Source organism: Epinephelus lanceolatus, chromosome 8 (assembly GCF_041903045.1).
Source record: "Epinephelus lanceolatus isolate andai-2023 chromosome 8, ASM4190304v1, whole genome shotgun sequence".
Lineage (NCBI taxonomy): Eukaryota > Metazoa > Chordata > Actinopteri > Perciformes > Serranidae > Epinephelus > Epinephelus lanceolatus.
In genome coordinates this window covers 47,257,278-47,279,854 of record NC_135741.1, presented here as the reverse complement: position 1 = coordinate 47,279,854, position 22,577 = coordinate 47,257,278, and the positions used below count along the sequence as shown (strand labels likewise).

The 22,577-nt window shown below is 42.1% G+C and overlaps 1 protein-coding gene and 1 long non-coding RNA gene across 4 annotated transcripts in view; both read left to right on the top strand.

The window, feature by feature from the left end:
• Positions 1–1,950: 1,950 nt before the first annotated feature.
• Positions 1,951–2,591, top strand: LOC117258851 (uncharacterized). The gene is made up of 3 exons (XR_004501785.2): positions 1,951–2,145; positions 2,226–2,354; positions 2,443–2,591. It is a non-coding gene; the product is annotated as an uncharacterized LOC117258851 (long non-coding RNA).
• An 11,245-nt stretch (positions 2,592–13,836) lies between these two features.
• The window catches only part of LOC117257927 (rho guanine nucleotide exchange factor 10-like protein), a 180,135-nt gene continuing 171,394 nt past the window's right edge, over positions 13,837–22,577 (top strand). For 2 of the 3 annotated variants that reach the window (XM_078170385.1, XM_078170384.1), the window contains exon 1: positions 13,837–14,212. In XM_078170385.1, coding sequence (XP_078026511.1) covers positions 14,168–14,212 — 45 coding nt within the window. In that variant the 5' untranslated portion in view covers positions 13,837–14,167. The remainder of the gene's footprint in view (positions 14,213–22,577) is intronic. The other variant, XM_033628344.2, reaches the window with a different exon arrangement.

The window sequence follows — 22,577 nt, the reverse complement described above, 5'->3', positions numbered from 1 at the left end:
TCTGTCTGTGCTGAGCAGTTCATTACATATACCATAAACAACACTCTTGCTCACAATTAACAGATCTTTCCTTTCCGCAATCTTGTTACATCCATTGCAGGGTCTCTGTGCCCACGGATTTAGAGGCCTCTGTCTGCCCAGTCACTTTTTTCACTGCCTGTAAATATGCTATCCCCTGAGAGACTTTGATTCGTTGCACTTCTGCTGCTTTCTTACTAACTTCACATCTTGATAGGCTGACCTATGTTCACCTCCGCAATTGCAACACTTCAGTTAAGCTCCTTTTTCATATTTCCCATACTCGTGCTCACCTGCACACCTACCACATCTTTGCTTGCCCTTGCAGTTTGCTGCTACGTGGCCATATTTTTGGCACTTCAAACACCTCAGTGGTGGAGGGATATATGGCCGTACCTCATAGTTTATGTAACCTATATTGCCACCTCGGAACCAATCCTGTGTTCAAAGAAGAACTTACATTAAATTTAAAATGGTGCCATTCGCTATAGGCTATATGCCCTTAAAAAAGAAAACCCATCATGATTTTCTCTTTTCTTTTGGTAACATAGTCAGTAGCCATCCATCCATCCATCCATCCATCCATCCATTTTCATCCACTTATCCGGGCCCTGGGTCGCGGGGGAGCAAAGCATCCCAGACATCCCTCTCCTCGGCAACACTTTCCAGCTCCTTCTGGGGGACCCCAAGGCGTTCCCAGGCCAGACGAGATATGTAATCCCTCCAGCGGGTTCTGCGTCTGCCCTGGGGCCTCCTACCAGTGGGATGTGCCTGGGACACTTCCAGCGGGAGGCGTCCAAGAGGCATCCTAGTCAGATGCCCAAACCACCCCAACTGACCCCTTTCAGTGGGAAGGAGCAGTGGCTCTACTCCGAGCTCCCTCCAGATGTCCAAGCTGTGTCTGCATACCTGGTGTAAAGTCGAACACGTTCTCGGTAGGTGTTAGCCTCTTGCAAGGTTGTCCCTTGTCACCAATCCTGTTTGGGATCTTCCTGGACAGGATCTCAAGGTGCAGCCGGGGGGAGGAAGGGGTACGGTTTGGGGACCTCAGAATTGCATCTCTGCTTTTCGCAGATGATGTGGTTCTGTTGGTGAGAGTCTTTTCCGGCAAAATCCCCAGACCTCCTGCCATATCCTGCCATTTCAGATCTCTAACGGTCCCAAAAGATCCTTGACAGTCTCCTGCCACCTGCTGATGATATGATAAAGCATCTGAGCTCTGACACTTTGCCTGATGTTTACTTGCAACAACTTGACTCAGCCTTTCGGCGTGGTTCAGGATGGTGATAAGCATTATGCTAAGTTTATGGACACATTCCAAGATGCAGTTGAGAAGCCCTCAGCTTTCCTTCAACGTCTCCAGGGCACTTTGAACCTTGCTGTGAAGCGGGGAGGTGTGCCTGTGGTAGACATGAGCAGACGTTTGTTAAATCAGTTCTGTAGAGGCTATTGGGATAATTCCCTAATTTCTGATCTCCAGCTGAAGCAGAGTAAAGCCAATCCCCCATTCTTTGCTGAGTTGCTACTTCTCTTACATACAGGAGAGGATCACAATGCAGCTAAGACTCTGCGCATGAAGCAGCATCTTGGGGCTGCAAAGCAGAGAACATCATCTCATGCACAAGTTGTCTACAGTGGTGAAGAACAGGGGCTTTGTGCTGCATTAACCACTCTCACACAGCAGCTTACTAAACAAATGGCAGAGATCCAGCATCAGCTAGCATCCTTAACAGTGAAGCCACACAATTCTTTAATTCCTTCCAAGTCTTCTCGTTCATCACTTGAGCGACCAGCTTCAGATAAAAAAATATCACAGCCTAAACCAGGTTACTGCTTCCAGTGTGGCGAAGATGGTCATATAAAGCCTCAGTGTGACAGTGAGCCCAATCCTGCATTGGTTGCTGAAAAGAGAAAAAAGTTCAATGACAAGTGTGGCAGGGTGAGTGCTGCTACACCTCCACCCTTAACTGGCATCAGCTGGGCCTAATTTCCAGTTGTCGGAGCCTAACTGCGCAGTGGTGGCACCTGCGTTATTTGGTCTTCCCCTCACGGGTGCGCTCACTTCTACCTGGCGAGGGCTGTGTGTGTCGTGCTCCGGTTTCTGTACCCAAACTTGGGACTCATAAGGTAGGCATGGGTGCTGCAATGTTTGTGTACTGTTAAAGCGTATTATAATGTCACAGCTGCCGTGACTCTTCGCTTTACAGCGGCGTCGGCCGTTCCTGTCGTGTGCAGCTTCGGAGGGGACTTTGAAAAGCGTGGTGTCTGCTCTTCCTCACTGTGAGACGGTGACTGGGTTTGAGCTGTGCGCTGTGCGTTAAGCTCCCTTCACTCCGGTAAGCTCGCTCTGTTTTTTTATTTCTACTTCTGCTAGTTGTGTTAACTTTATGTTAACAGGTTGTCCTGCTCTCTGTCCTGCTGTAGCCGAGGCCACAGCTTGTGGCTTCTTCTCCTCCTCTGCGCACTGTGTGGGGCTGCACTCCGCAGCCCGGTGACGTGGGCCGCCAGCTGGGCATCCCGAAGGCCTCCAGCCCCGGTGCGGCTGCTCCGTTTTCCACTGCTGTTCTGCCAGTTTTCCACAGACTGATTAAAGCACACTGTAATGCAGCTGTGCATTGATGCAGCTTTGGACCTCCATCCCACCACGACTTCATTTTGGTTTGATTAATTTCTTTTGTCTCTTAATTAATTCATTTAATTCAGTTAACTAATTTCTTGGGTTATTTGGTGTTATTTTCTTTCATTTGTTTATTTGGTTAGGTTATTTGTGATATTCTTTTGATTTTGGTTTAATACTCAGCTGTTGGGTCATCTGTTAGTGGGCTTACTTATACTCCTGGTCCCCGCCCACAGCTGAGTTTTGGCGTTAAGTTTGTTTGTTTTCTGCATTAATATATTGTTGCATTAGTTTCATACTATTTAGTTTGTTATCCAATTAATTAGGTTAATTCCTTATGTGTGTGTGTGTGTGTGTGTGTGTGTGTGTGGGTGGGTGGGTGCGTGTTTGTAGTAGTTTTTAGAAATTATCTGGACTGTATACATTGGCCTGAGTGCCCACCATTTTGTTAATGTTCTTTCTTTCTTTTCAGGACAGGAGCTTTTGCAAACAGCGGCAGTCTTCCCTGGTGGTGGTGTCCCCCCTCACTCCCTTTAATGTGGCGTGGCACATGGTGGTTTGGTTTGCAGTGAGTATTCTTTGGTTTGAGTTGTCCCTTTACTTTTATTTGAGTCTGTTCGCCCGAGCCAAGCAAGCCCTATTCCGGCCATTTATTTGTATATTTTTCCACCACAAGCAACAGTGGTATTTATTTTGCTACTCAGGCAGAATATTTTGTCCCCTTTGTGTTCTTTTAACTACCATAAACTTTTAACTAATAAAATTTGTTGTTAGATTTGGAAGTCCATCTCCTGTCCCCATATTTACCAGTGTACGAATCTGTGTGACCTTCTGTTGTTAAGAGTAGTCTACAGGTTTGAGTGTATTCCCTGGGGTGCAATTCCCCAGGTGGTGTTGTCGGTTCATTTCCCTCTCCTCTCCATTTGGCCACACAAGCTCCAAACCGGGCAGAGGAGATCCCCCACCATTCCCAAACCTCATTTTAACTAGAACCAGTTCCTGTTACAAGACGAACGGGGACTGGCACTGACACAAAATGTCCTGCTACCAGTAAGTACAAGCACATCTTCAGCTTGACCAGGCACATGCTTGGAGACAAGCTGCTAAGTTGCCCAAAGGACTTGTTGGTTCCAGGTGCACAGCTGCAGTCAACATAGCTGGCATTAACTGCAACTGCCTCTTGGATACCGAGTCCCAGGTCACGACTGTTAAGGTGTCATTTTACAACCAGCATCTCTCTGATCAACCAGTCAAGCCTCTTGATAATCTTCTTGAAGCCGAAGGCGCAGCTGGGCAGTCTGTTCCATACCTGGGCTATATAGAAGTGGCTGTTAAGTTTCCCAAAGACTTTTTGGGTGATGTCACTGACATACCTACCCTTGCACTTGTCATGCCAGATGTGCACCCAGAATCCCCATCACCTGTTCTAATAGGAACCAGCATCCTCAATGTGCTGTATGAACAATACCTTGGCAGCCAAATTGTGAACCAGGAGCCCAATCTATATGGGTACAGGGCAGTGCTCAAAGCCCCTGAGTTACGCCACCGACAGAACAGAAAGGGGCGTATTGGAGTGGTGACAATGCTGGGCAGGACGCCAGCTCTCATTCCTGCAGGCTTCAGTGTGCTTCTGGAGGGCTCAGCCCAAGTCTGCCCTCCTGCTGTTGATTGTTGGGCCATTGTAGAACATCCCACCCAGTCTTCTTTACCTGGTGGTCATTGCGTTAAGAGTTGTCTCATTTCTCTACCTACTCATGCACCCTACAAAGTCCCTGTGGTGGTTGCAAACACATCAGAACAAGACATTTCCATTCCACCTCTTTGTGTTGTTGCAGAGCTTGGGAATTTTGACAGCATCCTTTCACAACACAGTGTGAAACCATCTACTGAAGCCCAGCATATGTCAGACTTGAGCTTCAGCTTTGGTGACTCTCCTCTGTCCCCTGAGTGGAAGGAGCACATCACCGAAAAGCTTTGTGCTATGTCTGAAGTCTTCTCGCACCATGACTTGGATTTCGGGTGCACAGACAAAGTGCAACAGGAGTAACAGGAGGCAGAAGTAAGGTTAGTGGCCTACCACACTGGCAGACCTGTGCTTGAAGTAGACTCTCCAAGTTCTTCTTTTCCACTAGCTCACCATCACAGTTTCAACACAGGAAAAAAACCTGGCCAATTCGGGAGTTCGGCTCATCTCTCTCCCTCTCTCTCTCTTTCTCTCTCTCTCTCTCTCTCTCTCTCTCTCTCTCTCTCTCTCTCAGTGGAAACATCTGTCCATCTGACGATGACGGCCCAGGTACTGCACAGGCATATACAAATAAATTACATTGTTGGGTTTTCTTCCATAACATGGTTATTCCATATTTTCTATTCTTAGAAAAAACACATCTTATGAATTGCACTTGATTTTGATCTGGGTTACATCCTCCCCCCTTAAATCCATGTACGGCCCTGAGCATGTAAAATTACACTGTGTAGATCTCTGGAGCAGAGAAGGGCTTAAGGCATCTGTATAAGCAGACGAAAGGCTTCGGTAAAGAGTTTACCTAGTTTACCTACCTAGATTACCTAATTGAGCATACTATAACCTATTTGGATGTTCTTGGGATCGTTGAGAGCATCAAATGAAGTGGCAACTTCAACTGGGTCAGTCTCAGGATTAGCAGCAGCCTTGGGAGGAAGTTCGTCTGCAATGGGTCGTTCAGGATCCTCAACTACTCCATCAGGTGAGTCTCCTTCTGGTAGGGTATTGTTAGGCAGATTTTCCTCCACAGGTCCAGGTAAGTTTTCCAATAGTTCCTCAGTAACCAGGTTTTCCTCCACAGGCCCAGATAAGTCTGACTTGTTCCTGTCCGGTGATTCAGGTGAGTTTCTTTTATCCAAGGGTTCAGTGGGGGATTCAGCAGAGAGGAAAAGTTGAGGCGTTTTTGCCAGGGAGCGGGTGATAGATTTCCAGCTTTGCTGTCAGCATCCACATTAGATTTAACCAGTGGAACTGGACATTGTGGAATCCAATCAAAGTCATCATCATCTTCTTTCTCATCATCATTCAGATCAGCAGAGCTGGACTCACTGATATGGTATTGACGTGTTTGGGGTCTACGGGCAGGGGGAGTCTCCTCCTGTACTGACGGAGGAAGGAACCCACAGGGATGAAGAAGGTCTTGATGTAAGGTGGGCTGGGGACCATCTTTAGTTTCTGGCTTCACCGTATAGACTGAGAGATCACCTGCCCGCTTAATGACAACAAAGTGTTTTTATGGTGGATTTATTTGATTTGATTTTCCTTGTTTTTAGGATTTTAATATAAATGTCATAATAATCTGTTTCCTATGTTAGGCTCTTTTGTTTCATTTTTATGAATGTATTGTGTTAGATAATTTATCATTATCATTGCTATTATTTATTATTATCATCATAATCATCATTGGGTGAAAGTCCTTGCTGGAGGTAATCACTTTCTCCTTCATTTTTTTTTTAAATCCCACTCGTGCATATTTCCTATAATTGCGGTGAGCCTCTGATCTTGGATTATTGCAGCCCATGGAGTTTTTATTAAGAGTAGCAAAAGTGTCTTTTCTGTCCTCCTCCTCGGACTCGTGCAGTGCAGCGTGTGTCCGCGTTATCATTATTATTATTACATTGCTATCACAAGATGCAATTAAGATGATAACAGGGGTGTTGGGGGGTGGCGCCAGGCTGGGTGGGCTGGGTAGGTGCAGGGGTGTCCTCATGCCTGGCTCTCCGGTAGCGCGGCGAGGCCCCTGGTTGGGGCAGGCGGGCGGCGGGGCTGGCCGGGCCTACTCCTCTCAAACATCACAGAGGTAATCTACAAATAAATCTGTCAGGCCATGCCCCTCCATGTTGGGCAGACTCCCTCCCAAGGGGTCTGGGAGTTGCCCAGGACTGAGACAGGACATGGGATTACAGCAAGACCTGCAAAGGGTCAGCGGCCACCTAAGGGTCTGGGTACGGCCCAAAAGCAGGACTGCCCTAAATAGATAAAATATATATAAAAAACACAAATAAATACTATACTGAAAAGAACAAAAGTAACAATGAAAAGAAAGAGAGGAGTGGACCCACGTCAGTCTGCCGCGCCTGCCCCTGGATGGGCCCTCTGGGCGTGCTGGTGGGGGCGGGTGGTGGGGACCCCTGCCCTCCTGGCCTCGGATCCTCGAATCCCTAGGATTTGTTTTTTTTTAGCTTGGCGCCACCTAGCATCAGCGGTGTTCAATCAATCAGTCAATCAATTTTATTTATAAAGCCCAATATCACAAATCACAATTTGCCTCACAGGGCTTTACAGCATACGACATCCCTCTGTCCTTATGACCCTCACAGCGGATAAGGAAAAACTCCCCAAAAAAAACCCTTTAACAGGGAAAAAAAACGGTAGAAACCTCAGGAAGAGCAACTGAGGAGGGATCCCTCTTCCAGGACAGACAGACGTGCAATAGATGTCGTACAGAACAGATCAGCATAATAAATTAACAGTAATCCGTATGACACAATGAGACAGAGAGAGACAGAGAGAGAGACAGAGACAGAGACAGAGACAGAGACAGAGAGAGAGACAGAGAGAGAGAGAGAGAGAGATGCAGGTAATAACAGTAGCTTACAACAATATTATTGAAAGTAATAATATTATAGTTATAGTTCTGGCTACTGTGGTACAATATGTTGAAAGTATGTATTAATATCTGACAGTATACATGTGTGACAATAGTCATATGTGTATAATAACAGTAGAAGTATGACTAATGACTAATGATGGCAGCAGCAGCAGGAGGCATCTGGCAGGACCACGGCAGCAGCACAACCACACACGTCACGCTGTCCAGGCACCGCTGTGATATGAGTTAACCTGAGAGACAGTGGAGCACAAAGGCTCCGGAGAAGAAGCCGAGTTAGTGACATCCAGAATGGCCGAGTTAGCAAGATGCAGTAATAGAATACGCAATGACCAAATTGACCGTGGGGATCAGAGATAATCAATAAAATGTGGGCTGTAAAGCCACCAGCATACCACTATGTATATGTAGAATGAGAAGGTGTGTGGACACTCTACTAAATAAATGGGTAAAAAGACCGAGAAACAATTATCAGATTTATTTGAAGATAAAACAAATAATAATGCAAATAATTATACCAGAATGCCCAGTACCAGTACAAACAACTCACAGTAAATTATACCAATATGTACAGTATCAGTACAAACAACAGTAGACGCATAAGGGATAACGTATAGTGAGCCGGTGACAGTTGAAAAATAACTCCCGACAGGGGAATGGAACCCCAATGCGCAGTTATTTTTCAACTGTCACCAGCTCACTATACGTTATCCTGCTTAGAACATGGCTTACTACTAAAACATTCAAATGTTACAACTGGCATCAATATTATTAAATTGCTGGCAGAGTCTATTGACAGAGGAGAGGCGTTCACCAGACAAACGGGAGCGGAGGAGAGGATTTTACTCCACTTTTCCCAGTCAGAGATGCTGGGTGCCCAGTAGCTGCGAAGGCTGCCCTCACATTTATGGCCAGTGACCGATATGATCTCCCTGCTCTCCAGGCCAGCAATTTGCGATGCTGACCAGCTAGGAATGAACTAGCAGCCAGTACAGTACAGTCCTCTCTCATCTAGCTAACATTTAGTCATGTTACTTACTGATCCATTAGAAAGAAAGCTAGCTGGACATGGGTTTTGAAGCCTTATCAGTCACAGAGCTCCCTCCATCTCTTGAACGCCTGACTGAGGTTTACTCTTGTTTTTCCTCTTCTTTTATCACTCTCCTTTTTGCTCTTCTTTGCCTCCTCAGACAGAGGAGCTCGTTTTCTTTTGCTAGGCCGTTTTTAACTTGTCTCCAAACTTTGTCCGTCTGCCATTGTGCTCGTGACTCAACTGTCTCATGCCCAACTCCTCATAAGGACCAGCTCCAGTCCCTGATTGGCTGACCGACCAATTTCGCAATACATGACGCGTTTCCTGCCGTAAAGCAGATTTTTTCCTCAAAATTTTGCCCCCGGTGGCAGAAGCTTATTACCACCAAGCTTATTATTGGCCACTACCCTGTGCAACCCACATTATTTTCATAATGATATATTGAGGAAAAGATGCTATCTGTTGCCTCTTTAATTTATAGTTATAGAACATTTGATTTATATAAATTCTATACAAATATAGAATAACCACATCATTTCTTATAGATGCTACTGGCTGTTTTAAAAACTTAAAAAAAAAAAGATGGAGATGGGTTTGTCTTTTACAAGGGCATAAACAGCAAATGACAATGTTTTAATTTAATGAGAGTTCTTCTTTGAACACAGGCTCATTCTCAAGGTGGCAGTCATTCATAAGGGCCCCTTCTCCACCCAACGTAGCTATTGTTGGAGGGCCCACTCCCTCTATGGGCCCCCCACGTCACGGACCCCAGTGCAACCCACTGCCTGCACTGTCTATATTTACGCCCCTGGCTCAGCAGAGGTGTCTGGGAGGCACAGTATCTGAACCCCATTGATACCAGATACAATGTCAATCATTTTGCTCCAAAATGGTTTAACTGAATTGTTTTTAATGAAGTTACAGACTCTCATTGCCAGTGTTGGTAAGACTGTGTTACTTCCTTTACTAGCATCTCTGCGTTCCCAGCAGGATTTAAAAGGGCCCAACAGCGGTATCTGGCGGTCATTCTTATGTAGTGAGAGCCTACCGCGCCAATCCCCTAGGCTATACCCCTCAGTGAGCTCAGCCTCCACACTGACAGGGAGTAGGGTAAAGCTGCAGTACCGATTTCAGGACCGCAGTTTCAGGACTGCAGTTTCAGGGCTGCAGTTTTAGGACCCTTCAATTTTCATCACAGCACCACCCACGGTTAGAAGGACTAGGGAGGATGAGATGAGAAAATGTGAGTATCTACGGTTAGAAGGAGTAACGTTAGAGAGGACAAGACGACAGAATGTGAGTACAGTTTTAATTGTTAAAGGTCAAAAGTTGGCTACTTTGTCTTTAAATGGATCTGCGAGTTACTATGGGCTGGCTTCATTATGCATTAATCGATATTTTTACCATTCGTTAAGTCCGCTGAGTATGACACTTTTATGATAGTTTGCTGCAACGACGTTAGCTTGTTAGCATGCTGGCTTACACGGATGCTATAACGTTACATGCTAACATGTGTTTTTGAAAAAAAAAAAAAAAAATCCTATATAGCCAGTGGGTCTATTCTCTTAGAGAAACATCACAAGTTGGTTTAATTATAAAGGTTTTTGCAGACACATTTTATTACCTCCATACTGACAGTGTTTTACCAGGATATACTTTGATTGAGGACATTTTCACAATACTGTAGCGCCCCTCGGTACAGAAGCTACTACAATCTACCGGTTTGTGAAATAGATGTAGGCTACAAGGTTGATTTTGGACTTGACTAACTATATTATCTCTTTTTTAGGATGCTTATTTCAATACAAAGCGGGCAATCACTGCCACACATTAAAAGATGCAGCACATGCTGCGACAAATTTCATTGTCCGCTCTGCAGCTCAACAGTTTACCAACCCACAAAGTTGAGCAAAGTACAGGCTCATCTGGACAGCCACTTCACGCGTGCAGTTGTCCATGAAGGTAAGATTTGGAAACGTCTCTCAGAAAATGCTAATAAAGTTACCATGTGTCTGTCAGTCCATTAATACCAGATATGCACAATACTGACATTTTCCTGGCAGATCTGGAGGTCTTGATGGCTGTCTTTGTTGACGGTGTTTAGGAATGTCAGTTGTGCATATATAACTTTTCCTTTTCCACATGTAATAATTTATTTCAATGTTGTTATTAAGACATAGCCAGAGATTTGCCTTCTGGAGTAATGAGGCCAACTTGCTCCAGGGAACTCTTCAGCCAGTGTACAGAGTACCAAAACGGATAGCCCCAACTGAAGATGTTCCCGCTTACATGCAGGCAGTCAGTTACCATACCCAAAATAAAAAAAGACTTGTGGATTCATCATACAGTCACAGGGAGCAGCGCAGCATTTGGTGGTACTTTGACAACTATTGCATTTTACATACTAAATAACTGAATTGATTCACCCTCTGCCATTGTTAGGATATTATGCATAACATAATAACATAATTATTTCTGTCCTGTGGTTTATTTACAGGATGTGCTTAATGGAAAGCCATCTAAGTGGTTTCCTCAGAAACCCTCATACAAGGTGCCTGTGTACCTCGACAGTGAAGAGCAGCAGGACACCCTGTTTGCCTGTCTTAAGGGCATGTTGGAGAAAACACCAACAACACTGAGCTTTACTGATGAAGTAGACTTCATATGTGGTGTTCTTCTTCCTGGAGTAAGCATGACTGTGTAATGCATTTATGTGTGGTAATTGATTTTCAAAGCTTCCCCTCTCACTCTCATACACACACACACATATATATGTATATATATATATATATATATACACACATATATATATATTATATATATATATATGTGTGTATATGTATATATATATATATATATATATACACACACACACACATATATATATATATATATATATACACACATTTATATATATATGTGTATATATATATATATATATATATTTATATATGTGTGTGTGTGTGTGTGTATATATATATATATATATATATATATATATGTATGTGTGTATATATATATATATATATATATATATATGTGTGTGTGTGTGTATACATATTTCCCACAGTAATAAGGAAAAAAACAACACATATTGGCCATTTTTACATTATACTAAATTATAATCAGTGTTGGGCAAGTTACTAGTTAAGAGTAATTAAATTACTTTTTAATCCTTTAAAAAGTAATCACAGTTCTGATCTGTTTACTTTATTTCACAAGTAATCACTTACATTACTAGTTACTCCGTTCCCTCAAAAAATAAATAATAATAAACAACACAGAACAAACTCTAGCAGGACAGCGGAGCGTCCTGACACTGTGTAGCCCAGGACAGGTGTTTAAGTGTGGGTGAGAGGAGCAGAGAGGACCGCGGAGGTCAGGCGGGGCGGGCCAACACTGCGTTACCGGCAATGGTAATGAACCCGGGCTTGTAACTATGATTACTATTAGTAATTAATGCCTCCTATTTTTGATAATCAAATTACAGTAATACTACTCAACACTGATTATAACTATTTAATAAAAAAGTAGTATTTGGGTACAACAAAAAATAAAAATAAACAGTGAGTGAGTTTTTAATGAAAAATCAGGTAATTGCAGCCTCTGCTTGGTAAATTAAATGGTCCTAAAACTGCGGTCCTGAAACTGCAGCCTCCGTTATTGCAACCTCCGTTCGGTAGGTGGCGCTGTGATGAAAATTGAAGGGTCCTGAAACTGCAGCCTCAAGGCTATTCAAGAGAAGGCTGAGACACGGGGTCAAACATGGGGGTATAGCACATGCACAGTAAAATCTGGTCTGCACTTTCTCAAAGACTCAGTAGATGGTGTGAGACCGCGGAATAAGGGGGATGTGCATGCATGTCATTTTCACAGCTTATTATTGGACTGTCACTGGTGGCCTGCGTTGTGGGTGAGAATGACAGAGATGCAATTCCGACAACTTCAGGCTGCCGCCATCCAAAAGTCCAAGCAGAGGGCACCAAGCACACTACTTGATCACCTGAGCGGATCCTGCACTTTTTATCTAGCGCCCCTGCTGTCACCCTCCAGCATCGCAGCTCAAGTTACACTGCGCATAGTCTCTCTCACCAGACCTTTCTCAAGAAAAGAAAGGTCTTGCTGGGCCAACTCTCACGTTAAGATTGGAGAAAAAAACGCCCCGGCTGCTTGTATTTCTTTCAACCAATCACAATCGTTCTGGGCGGTGCCACAGCAACGGTGCGCTTGCAAAAATATTGCCGGGGGGAAACAGGTTTTGGTGTAACACGTCCACAAAAATATCAAACAGGATATAATATCTACAGGATGCGAACCATGGCAGAAAAATGGCTACATCCCTGCAAGATCAAACACCGCAAAAGTTAGTAAAGGACGTGTTGAAAACAGTTGAAAACTGCTACACAACCGGAGGTGGTAGGGCGGCACTTCAGTGGGTGGCTCGTTCCACCCAATGAAAGGCTGATCTCTGCAGCAAACTTCCGCCCACTCAGACTACACTGCGCATGTGAAATCCCCCCATGTTTGACCACGTGTCTCAGCCTTCTCTTGAATAGCCTTGTGCAGCCTCCGGTAGTTTATTCAAAGAGCATGGACACCAAGAGGCGAAACTCAATAGAACGCCCCATAGCAACAGACTCGCCCATGGTTTCGTCCTACCGCGGCCATTTTGGACTGTCAGCAGACCGCAGCAGACCGGCTTGCATACAAAAACACACAGACAAACTGAAGTATATCGCTATTAATTATGCTTACAAAGCTACTCACCTCGTGATAGCTTGGTCACAGCTGCTTTTTCACATTTTTGTAAAGCAAAATATAGACTTTAAAAAAAACAAAACAAAACAAAGAAAAACGGCCGAGATGGCATCTCTACATATTACATCCACTTATGAGAAGATTAACTTAATTACTCCTTCAAAATCACCCCATAAGCCAATCTACCAAAAAAAAAAAAAAAAAAAAAAAAAAAAAAATCAACATTAATGGCGACGTCACATAGTCAGGAATAAAGATTTATTTACAGTTTGTACAGTAAGGGGACAGTAATAATAATAATAATATATAGGCTATTTTAATGATATATTTTAATGCTAAAGCAGTAACATATATATATATATATATATATATATATATATATATATATATATTTATATGTAAGTGTTAACTCTCCTCCAAAACTGGCATATTAAATTGATATTAAAACACGTCAGGAGTTCTTAGCTGTCGGGATCCTTCGGGAAACGGTGGAAGGCCAGGTGCGGGGTGTTCCACTGATAGTTGTTGCACTTAATTGCACTACACTGTTTTCTTTGACTTTTTTTCATCCTCTCTCCTTGACATCTTGCATGTTGTCTGGGCGCAACAGTTCAAGCTCAACAGTCCAAAATGGCGGCAGCGCTACCGCAGCGCCCCTAGTGGCTGTTGGCAAAAATTCAACGGAGCTTCGCCTCTTGGTATCCATGCTCTTTGGTTTACTGCAGCTTTCCATTATTGCCGACAGGAGCCTATGAAAGCAGGCCTGTGATCTGAATCTCCGCCCCCAAGTACAAGCGGCTGTTGAGCGGGTACTAAGTCAAGCTTATGCATTTGTGTGCAGCGGGACAGGCCGGGACACGACCGAGCGGGACAGAGAGAGGAAGAGAAGGAGGCGTAGGCTAAGAGAGAGAAAGACGACAGGAAAACCCTGGAAAGAAGAATTTCTCGGTGAAGCCTATGTTAAAAAGCCGTGTATTTGGAGTGTCCAGTGAGGAAGCTGCGGGACCAGAGGTGAGCTGTGGCAAGAGGACTGCTGCGGGAATACTATAGGCAATAGCTCCGGAGAGTCACAGGCGGCAGACTGTGGGATCAATCCGATTGAATGATTCTATGCTAAGCACATTAAGAAGCTTGGTGGTGACTTCCAGGCGGCAGGTGAGTGACACAGTGAACTACATGGGGATTATTAGTCAGGAAGCACTGTGAAGGGGTGACTGAATGAAGACCATCTAGCCTACATGTTGAAATGTGCATAACAAGGTGCTGACTCCAGTCTGTCACTCATCATTGTATTAGTATTAGTATTAATTTTAATTATTACAAGTATTAGTCATAGTATGAGCATAACACAGTATTGTTAAAAATTGCACGGGGTTTACAATTCAAGAATTGTTCAAGAAAAAAGGCAACAAATTGTTTCAACATCATTATAAAGTTACACTAGCCTATTAGTAGCCTATACTACATAGCTAATAGGCTATAGGTCAACTAGGCTACATGAGAGAAAACAATTACAAACAAATCTGTTCACAGTAACATGATAATGCATAACAACTGATCGGAGATATTTTTGTTAGGGGTGAGGGAAAAAATCGATACGGCATAGTATGGCTACAGTATATTTTTGTGTGGAAATATCGTATCGTCACATAGTGCAAAGTATCATTTTTTTTATTATATAAATTGTTATATGAGAAATACAAATTAAACCTTAGATAGCCTACTACAGTAATATAATCAATTGCTTTATCAATCCACTACATACATTTTGCTGCAAAAATTACTGAAGTGAGATGAACAGACTGAAAACTTTATATTATTAAATAAAATAGCTGTCGACAAAGTTTTCCTTTGGGGGCATAATTTACTGTTGAAAAAAGGTAGCCTAATAAATCACAATATTTCACAATGTATTTCATCAATACTCAGCATATCGCAACATAGGCTATTTAAAATCACAATAATATTGTATCATGACTTAAGTATCATGATAATGGCCGCGTTTCCCAGATCCAGTAAAGATCTTAGCGCTAAGAGCTTCTTAAGAACGCTCTTAAGCCTCCCGTGAAAGAAAAATGCGTTTCCCAGATTCGACATCTTTCACTAAGAAGGAGTTGTAAGATTGAGCTGACCCACTCTCAACAGTCTTCAGATCACAGATCTGGCGGCGTCATGCAAATTAATATTACAGGAAGCAAGGAGATGTTAAAACAGTGCGCACCGTATATATTTTGATCTATTTTATACTTCAGATTTATATTGTTTAGCATTAATTGGTAACAGAAAATAAAGAATTTTATTCTGCACAGAAACGCGTGTCCTTACTGTGCAAATGACAATAAACACTTTGAATCTTGAATCTATATGTTTCCTGAAGACCCTGTGTGCGCTCAAAGCTGTGGCACAAGTTACGCACCGAAATCTGGCGGAAGAAAATTAATAAGTAGCCTATGAGGAATAACAAGTGTGTTCCTGTATGTGCTTCATACATCAGGCACACAAATCAAATAAATCATCATGACTATCATTTATCATGATTTTTCCGCACATATCCCACATCTGCATGCACATATGAGACAGTTTACCTCACCCAAAAAATGCAACAGGGCACAACAGAAACACATCCACTCTTCAAACCTGCGACATTCAGGTATCAGGCAACTGACAGGTGTAACTGAGCTCAGCTGGAACCCAGAGCTGTTTCAAGACACTCTTGGGTCCCAGGCAAGAGGCACCTTCGAGGCCCTAGGCAATTGCCTAGTTTGCCTGTCTGGATGTGACGGCCCTGACTGGGGTGCTCCACCCGCTACTCTATATAAAGGCGTTGCCACATCACACGTGTGAGATACCATGCTTTACAGCATATTCTCGCTGATAACCAACAGCGTTGCCATGCGCGAAGCCATATATGTAAATGCATTTGTGCGTCAGGAATTCAGCCCACTCGACGTGCTGTCAGACTGGGCTGTCCAAATAAAGTAGCCTACCGGCTGCCCCGTGCTGGGATACAATGCCTCATCAACTAGTGTCTCCACACATCCGCACATACATGTCACATTAACTCTTTTACAACTGTCAGCGTGCTGCCTGTGTGTTTTCATAGTTTATACCTGGCGTTTTGACTGATTCTCAGTGTAGGTTAATATAGTCCATAAATTTTGTCCTTCTGTGAACTGGTCACGTTAAGATGATCATTAGCAGGGGCGGTTCTAGGCCAGTGTCAATGGGGGGGGCCAAGCTAGGGCCAGTCCTTTTGATAAATATCTATCTATATCTATATCTATATATATATATATTTATGGGTGTGTATGTTTATATGTATATATATATACACACACACGTGTATATATATATATATATATATATATATATATATATATATATACACATATATATATATATATATATATATATATATATGTATATATGTATGTATGTGTGTGTGTGTATATATATATATATATATATATAAAACATTTTGTATATTTGATTTAAAGGCATCTAGTGAATTCTGAGAGCCAAGTTATGATGGCAGAATATGCCTAGATTTCAACATCTTTGTCCTTTTTATGTGTGAAAAATGTTCTATTATTACTGATAAAAACACTAGTGGTATGTTATGGTGAAGGGTTTCACTTAAAATATGGCTAAGGATTAGTGGTTAAACATTTCAGTAATCAAAAGAAAAATGACTGATGTACTGATCTGCCTCTGGAGGGCTATTTCATTATTTAAAATCATGTGCAGACAAAATGTTCTTTTAAAACTCACAAACACAGCTACAGATACGCAGAACAATACAAAATATGCAATACAAAAAGAAAACAAAAGGTAAGACTCAAATTAATTACACACAAACAGACACAAATTACTGCTTTCCTCCCTCCCTCCCTCCCGATATGGCACCCTGAATCAGAGCATTTAATTTTATGCGGCTTCGAAAAGAAGATATCAAAAGCCTTCTGGTAGTTGAATGCCTCTGGGACAGGCCCATTTATGGCAACCCACTGGATCCGTGGCGTGCGCAATCCGGCCGAGGCGCGGGTGCCAGAGCTAGCGGCCATTCAAGTCAATGCAAGCTGCTCCACCAGCCATGGCCTTGAAGCGGCTCGGCGCTCCGCTCCACTAGAAATACACGACGGGTCTATTTCTGACGGACGCATGTCAATTTGCACAGACCAAATGAGTCAAACAGGAAGTCAGGCATAGAAAAGACGAGAGCAACCGGTCGATTTTCACAATAAAACACCCATGAAAACTTCGGATAGTATTTCACATCGCTCCATCAACATGATGTGACATGTAACTACCATGAGCCAAATGAGAAAGAGAAAGTTTTCAGAGCTTACTTCAATGGTGTTGTGTGTTGATGAATGCAAGTAGGATACAATGTGGTCAGGATACAGTGCAGGTCCTTCAGCTCATTTGTCCTTTCATCCATCTTTCATATTTTTGTTTAAATATAATACATTTCCTCATGATTCTCTTGCCAAGACTACTTCTTATGTAGTTGTAGTCTTGTTTTCATCATGAAAATAGCTCATTAACAAATATTTATCGTCTTAGTTTTTCATTAGAATTTTTAGAACATACATACATACGAGCAGCAGGGAATTAGTGCGTTAGGCAGCAGTGCTGTGTGTGACTTATGTGCTGATTAAGTGGTAGGTGATCGATTTGCCTGACATCAGTTGATTTAGTTTCAGCACTGTGGTAGTGGACAGCTCCTGTTAAGCGCTTCTTAAAGAGCGAACTTAGAGCGATCCTAAGAAGGGCATTAAGAACTCATCTGGGAAACACTCTAGTAGCCGTAGTAGCTCTAGTGCTAACTCCAGGAGCTAACGCTAACATCCCTACTCCTCTCTGTGAGCCAGAGCCGTGAGCCTGTGAGCCTGTGAGCCTGTGAGCCTGGCGGAAGACTAGGAACATTAGCGTGGCAGCCGACTAGGGCTAATGCTAACAGCAGGGCTGCCAGCTCTCACGCATTGGTCGTGAGACACACGCATTTGATTGGCTTCACACGCTCTCATGCCACACCCACGATTTCTCACGCTGAAGTGTCCGTCTGAGCCAAAACAAAAAAAGTCCCTGTTTCAATGTGCAATACACCTCCCGACCGCTACATTGGATGTTGGTGGCACTGTGGCTCAATTGACACTGGGATTGCACTCAGAAGAAGAAGGAGAAGGAGAAGAAGAAGAAGAAGAAGAAGAAGAAGAAGAAGAAGAAGATCGATTTTCCCCCGCTCTTTTCAGGTATGTATGTTAAGTGTTTGTGCTCTTAAACTTTAAGTAACGTTTGCATATTTGTTTTTTGTGTGTTGTGAGATCATTTAAAGGCATTTCGAGAGCTTTGTACATATTATTTTGAGGTTTCAATGCAGCTGTAAAAGTATACTGTAGGTTGATGCCTAATTAATTTTGTCTGTTTTATCTATACAAAACCATTTCTCTATGCTGCTTTATAATTGTATATTAATTATTGTATATATAGTAGTATATACAAATTAGAATAATTTGTTATGTATGTATCAAGCATCATATACAGTAGGTGCGTACATTTTGTTTTAGACAAAATGAATTATCAACCTTTACTCATTTTTCAAAGGAATGTGAGATTTTTTTCCCACTGTGTTGGAACCCTGTCATCAATAATGACAATAAAGATGGCTGGCCTGGAGCCCTGCTTCATGTGGGAGCCCTCCCCTGAAATCATCAAGGCCTCAAAAAAGGCCACAAGCAAGTACAACAAAGCACACGGATCTTAAGGACTTTGACAGTAGTCATACTATTTTGGGAATTGTTTGTATTATGGTTAAACTTTAATTTTATTTTATTTTTTTTAATTTAAATTGGTATTAGCTGCATGTAGTTTGGGGTGTTCAAAAATGTCACAATAACATAGCTTTTGGGGGTTTTCATTTTTATTTAAATGTTTCTTGCATGATGTTGCATATCTGTTTACTGTTTGATGATAGTTTTATACAGAATCCCAAAGTAAACATGCACAAATTTGAGCCATGCTGTGTCTTGTGTCTTACTGTTGGGTCAGTTGGTTCAATTGGTACACTCTGAGTTAGGCTAATACATTGAGAACTACTGATGTATGGAAAATGGTATATAAAAAAAAAAAATAAAAAAAAAAGTTTTTGTTGTATGGTAATAACGCTGAATGGGCCATACAAAAAATTGCAGTGTATGTGGCAAAATTTCGGTTGGCCCCACCAAATCTCACTCCAAGGTTTTTTGAAAAGTTGGCAGCCCTGGGTATGTGATGTGTCAGAGGAGAAATGAGCCGTTCACATTTCTCTCTTTGTGGCAGATAATGGTCCACAAACCGAACCGCACTGAAGGGACTGTTCTTTACTTATCAGAGGAGGAGGGGGGCTGGTTGATTTTTATTTTATTTATTTATTTATTTTATTTTGATCTCCCCTGTAGCCACAAATATTTTTCCTTGAGCTTTTCGAAGTGACTGGTGGAAAATGCATGACCCTTCACCATGAATTAGATTTTTAAAATTTAGCTGAGTTCATCCGATGAACTCAGCTAAGCGTGCCAGGCGACCCAACTACAAAAGCCAGTGGACTAAAGACATCCTTTGTGTCTAACAGTAGAGCAGTAGGCCCAATGTAGCCCTGTGTGTGTGTGTGTGTGTGTGTGTGTGTGAGCTGGGCCCTTACCACACACATAATGGAGGAGAGGGTGGCTCCAGAGGAACTTTGTATTTTGTTGTTTTCCGATCTACTAAGATCCCAATTTGCGGGCCATATTGCCCACCCCTAGCCACAATGTCAATGCTGATTAACATGTGCTGCCGTAGCTTAGACCAAGTTAGCTAGATAGTGAATGCTAACGTTAGCACGTGCATTATTGTTTGCGGTACCAAATCATCACAGACCCAACAAACATTACTGATGGCTTCTATTCATAAGTATTGATAGTATTGGTGCAAAAAACATGTATAAATTACAGGCTCCTTGCTGTCACAAGCCACCATGTAAAAAGTTGCTAAGTTTGCTACATCACAAAGATAGCAACTGTTGAGGGTGAAGTGTCCATCATTTCACACTCAACTTTTGGACCATTTTAAGTGTGCTGGTGGTACACTGTATTTTCCAGTACTATGCAGTGTGAATGCACGTAGCACACTTGTGCACTCAAAATATTTAGTGTTTAGTACAGGAGTATGCAACTTGAGACACACTATTTGTGAGCTTGTTAGTATGCTAACATTTGCATTTAGCAGTGCTGGGGCTGTGCACAGCCACGCAGAGCTGCGAGCATGACTGTACTGATCTCAGAATGGGGATTCAGTCAGACCTGCTGCTACAGCACAAGCCAAAGCTGTCAAATTGTATTTATTTATCTATTTGGAAATAGGGACAATGCATATTAATAAACAAATACATGAGTATATGTAAATATGCCAGATTGTAGCCCACAGCTAATTTCCATCTGTTATACCTATAGGCAGGTTGATGTAAAAATGTAGTGAACAGCAGCGACAAAAGACAGAGTTAAAATTCATAGCAACCACATAGACACAATACAGAACACACAAGAGATGCACAATTGACATTCGAAAATGCATCAAGTGTAGCCCACGAAAACACCAGAAGTGACCAGGGATATCATGATATTGCACATAAACCCTATTGCACATGACCCCATTGCACGTGACCCCAGGTCTGACCACATTCATGCACTTGATCCTATTCAGTTTTGTGACCCCCTGAATTTCCCTCCATTTTGATCACTCCATGAGCCTTACTGCTGTGCAACAGTCAACAACATGCAGTTTATCTGGGCAGATAACATGAGACTATATTGAAAACTAAGGAATGGTGGAATAAATCTTTATTTATTGATTTCACGGACTTTTTTCTTGGACCACACAATAGTTCATCATTTTTAACAACACTATTCAAAAAGACTAATCCACTAAAATATTTTATAAATATACATTGAGGATTATAATAACCTATGGCTACTCAAAGGGTCTGGGGATTTTAATTAGAGTACAAGTATCACAATAAGTGTGACCTTAGTTATTAAAAAAGGCCTCTATTAAACAGTAAAAACTGGAGAGGAATCATAAGCTGTTTTCACGACAACAGTCACGCTGCCAGGATATTGTGGACATTGCCCTAGGGTAGGTTACCTGGTGATTCCCAGTTGTTTATAGCCATAGTCAGTAGTGTAAGGTAGTTATGATGGGCCCCAGTGCACACTCTCATGGCGGGCCCTAGTGCATGCTATTATGCACATATTGTCTCATCACATGATCAGAGACTTGACAATGGATAACATCAACAAACGTATTACCAAGCAATCATCACTGCGTATCTGTATATAACAAAAAACACCAAAGAAAATAAGAAATGCATAGATTATTAATTTAATTTAACAATTTTAATAGTTGATTCATAGTTATAGAACAGCTGATTTATAGAATAGGTGATTTATCTTTATAGAATAAGCATACAGTTTTGTTATAAATGTTATTGACTGTTGTTGGAGCTATTCATTTGTTGTTAGTATTTGTTGTTTTGCTAATGATTACTATTATTTGATTATTCTAGATATTTGATTTAGTTTTGCTAGTATTTTGTTTTGCTAATTATTTGTTTAATTTAGTCGTGTTCTTGTTTAGTATTTGTTTAGTATTTTATTTCGTTTTGGGCATACTGTGGGCACCAAAGGTTATATATGTAGGAAAGTAGGCAGGTGACCAAAATGCACCTGGGTGGGTATATGTTTTTTTTTTTTTTTACCAGAGCGGGAGAGGCATGCCGGGATTTCTTTGTTCTTTGTTTGCTTGCTTGTTTTTGGATAAATAAACCATTGGAAACACAGAAACTTTGCATGGACAATGGCCTTCTTTTGCCTGCGTACACTACATGCCCATGGTGTGGCAGTGGTCCTTTGTTTTGTTTGACACAAGTTTGATTTGGATTATTCTTTTTTTGAATAACGGCCACTACATAAAGTAAAAAAAAAGTCTGCCCTTGGACTCAAAGGAAATACCCCTCTTCATTGGACCTGTTGGACCCTTTTGGATTCTGGATGGATGATCAACATTGTTTTATTCATCACCTTTTGGATTCAGCGTCAGCGCAAGAACTGCTTCTGGCCCAGATCAACAAAACATTCAACCTTCTCTTAAGAAACTGGTATGTGATATGACTGTAAGAGCTGTATTGGAAAACAGCCAAACGAGTGGAGTTTGAAAGTCAGTATTTCACAATAATCTACAAGTTTTATGAAGTTTGACAAGTCAGATGCTTTTGAATTGCTGCACGTCGTAGCCTATTTTTACACACCACTGTCCGGCGGCTTTCATTCATAAAAGGCCTACTTCTGTGTGTGTGATTATGTGATGAAGAGGATGTTTGGCCAGTAATCACTGCTTGTTTTTACTACCTGCTACCTTGTTTTTTTACCTGCTTTTTTGTCCAATTGCGGACTTTGGATTGAAGATAGTGTCTCTAACGTGTTAAGTGTGAAAGTGAACTCTG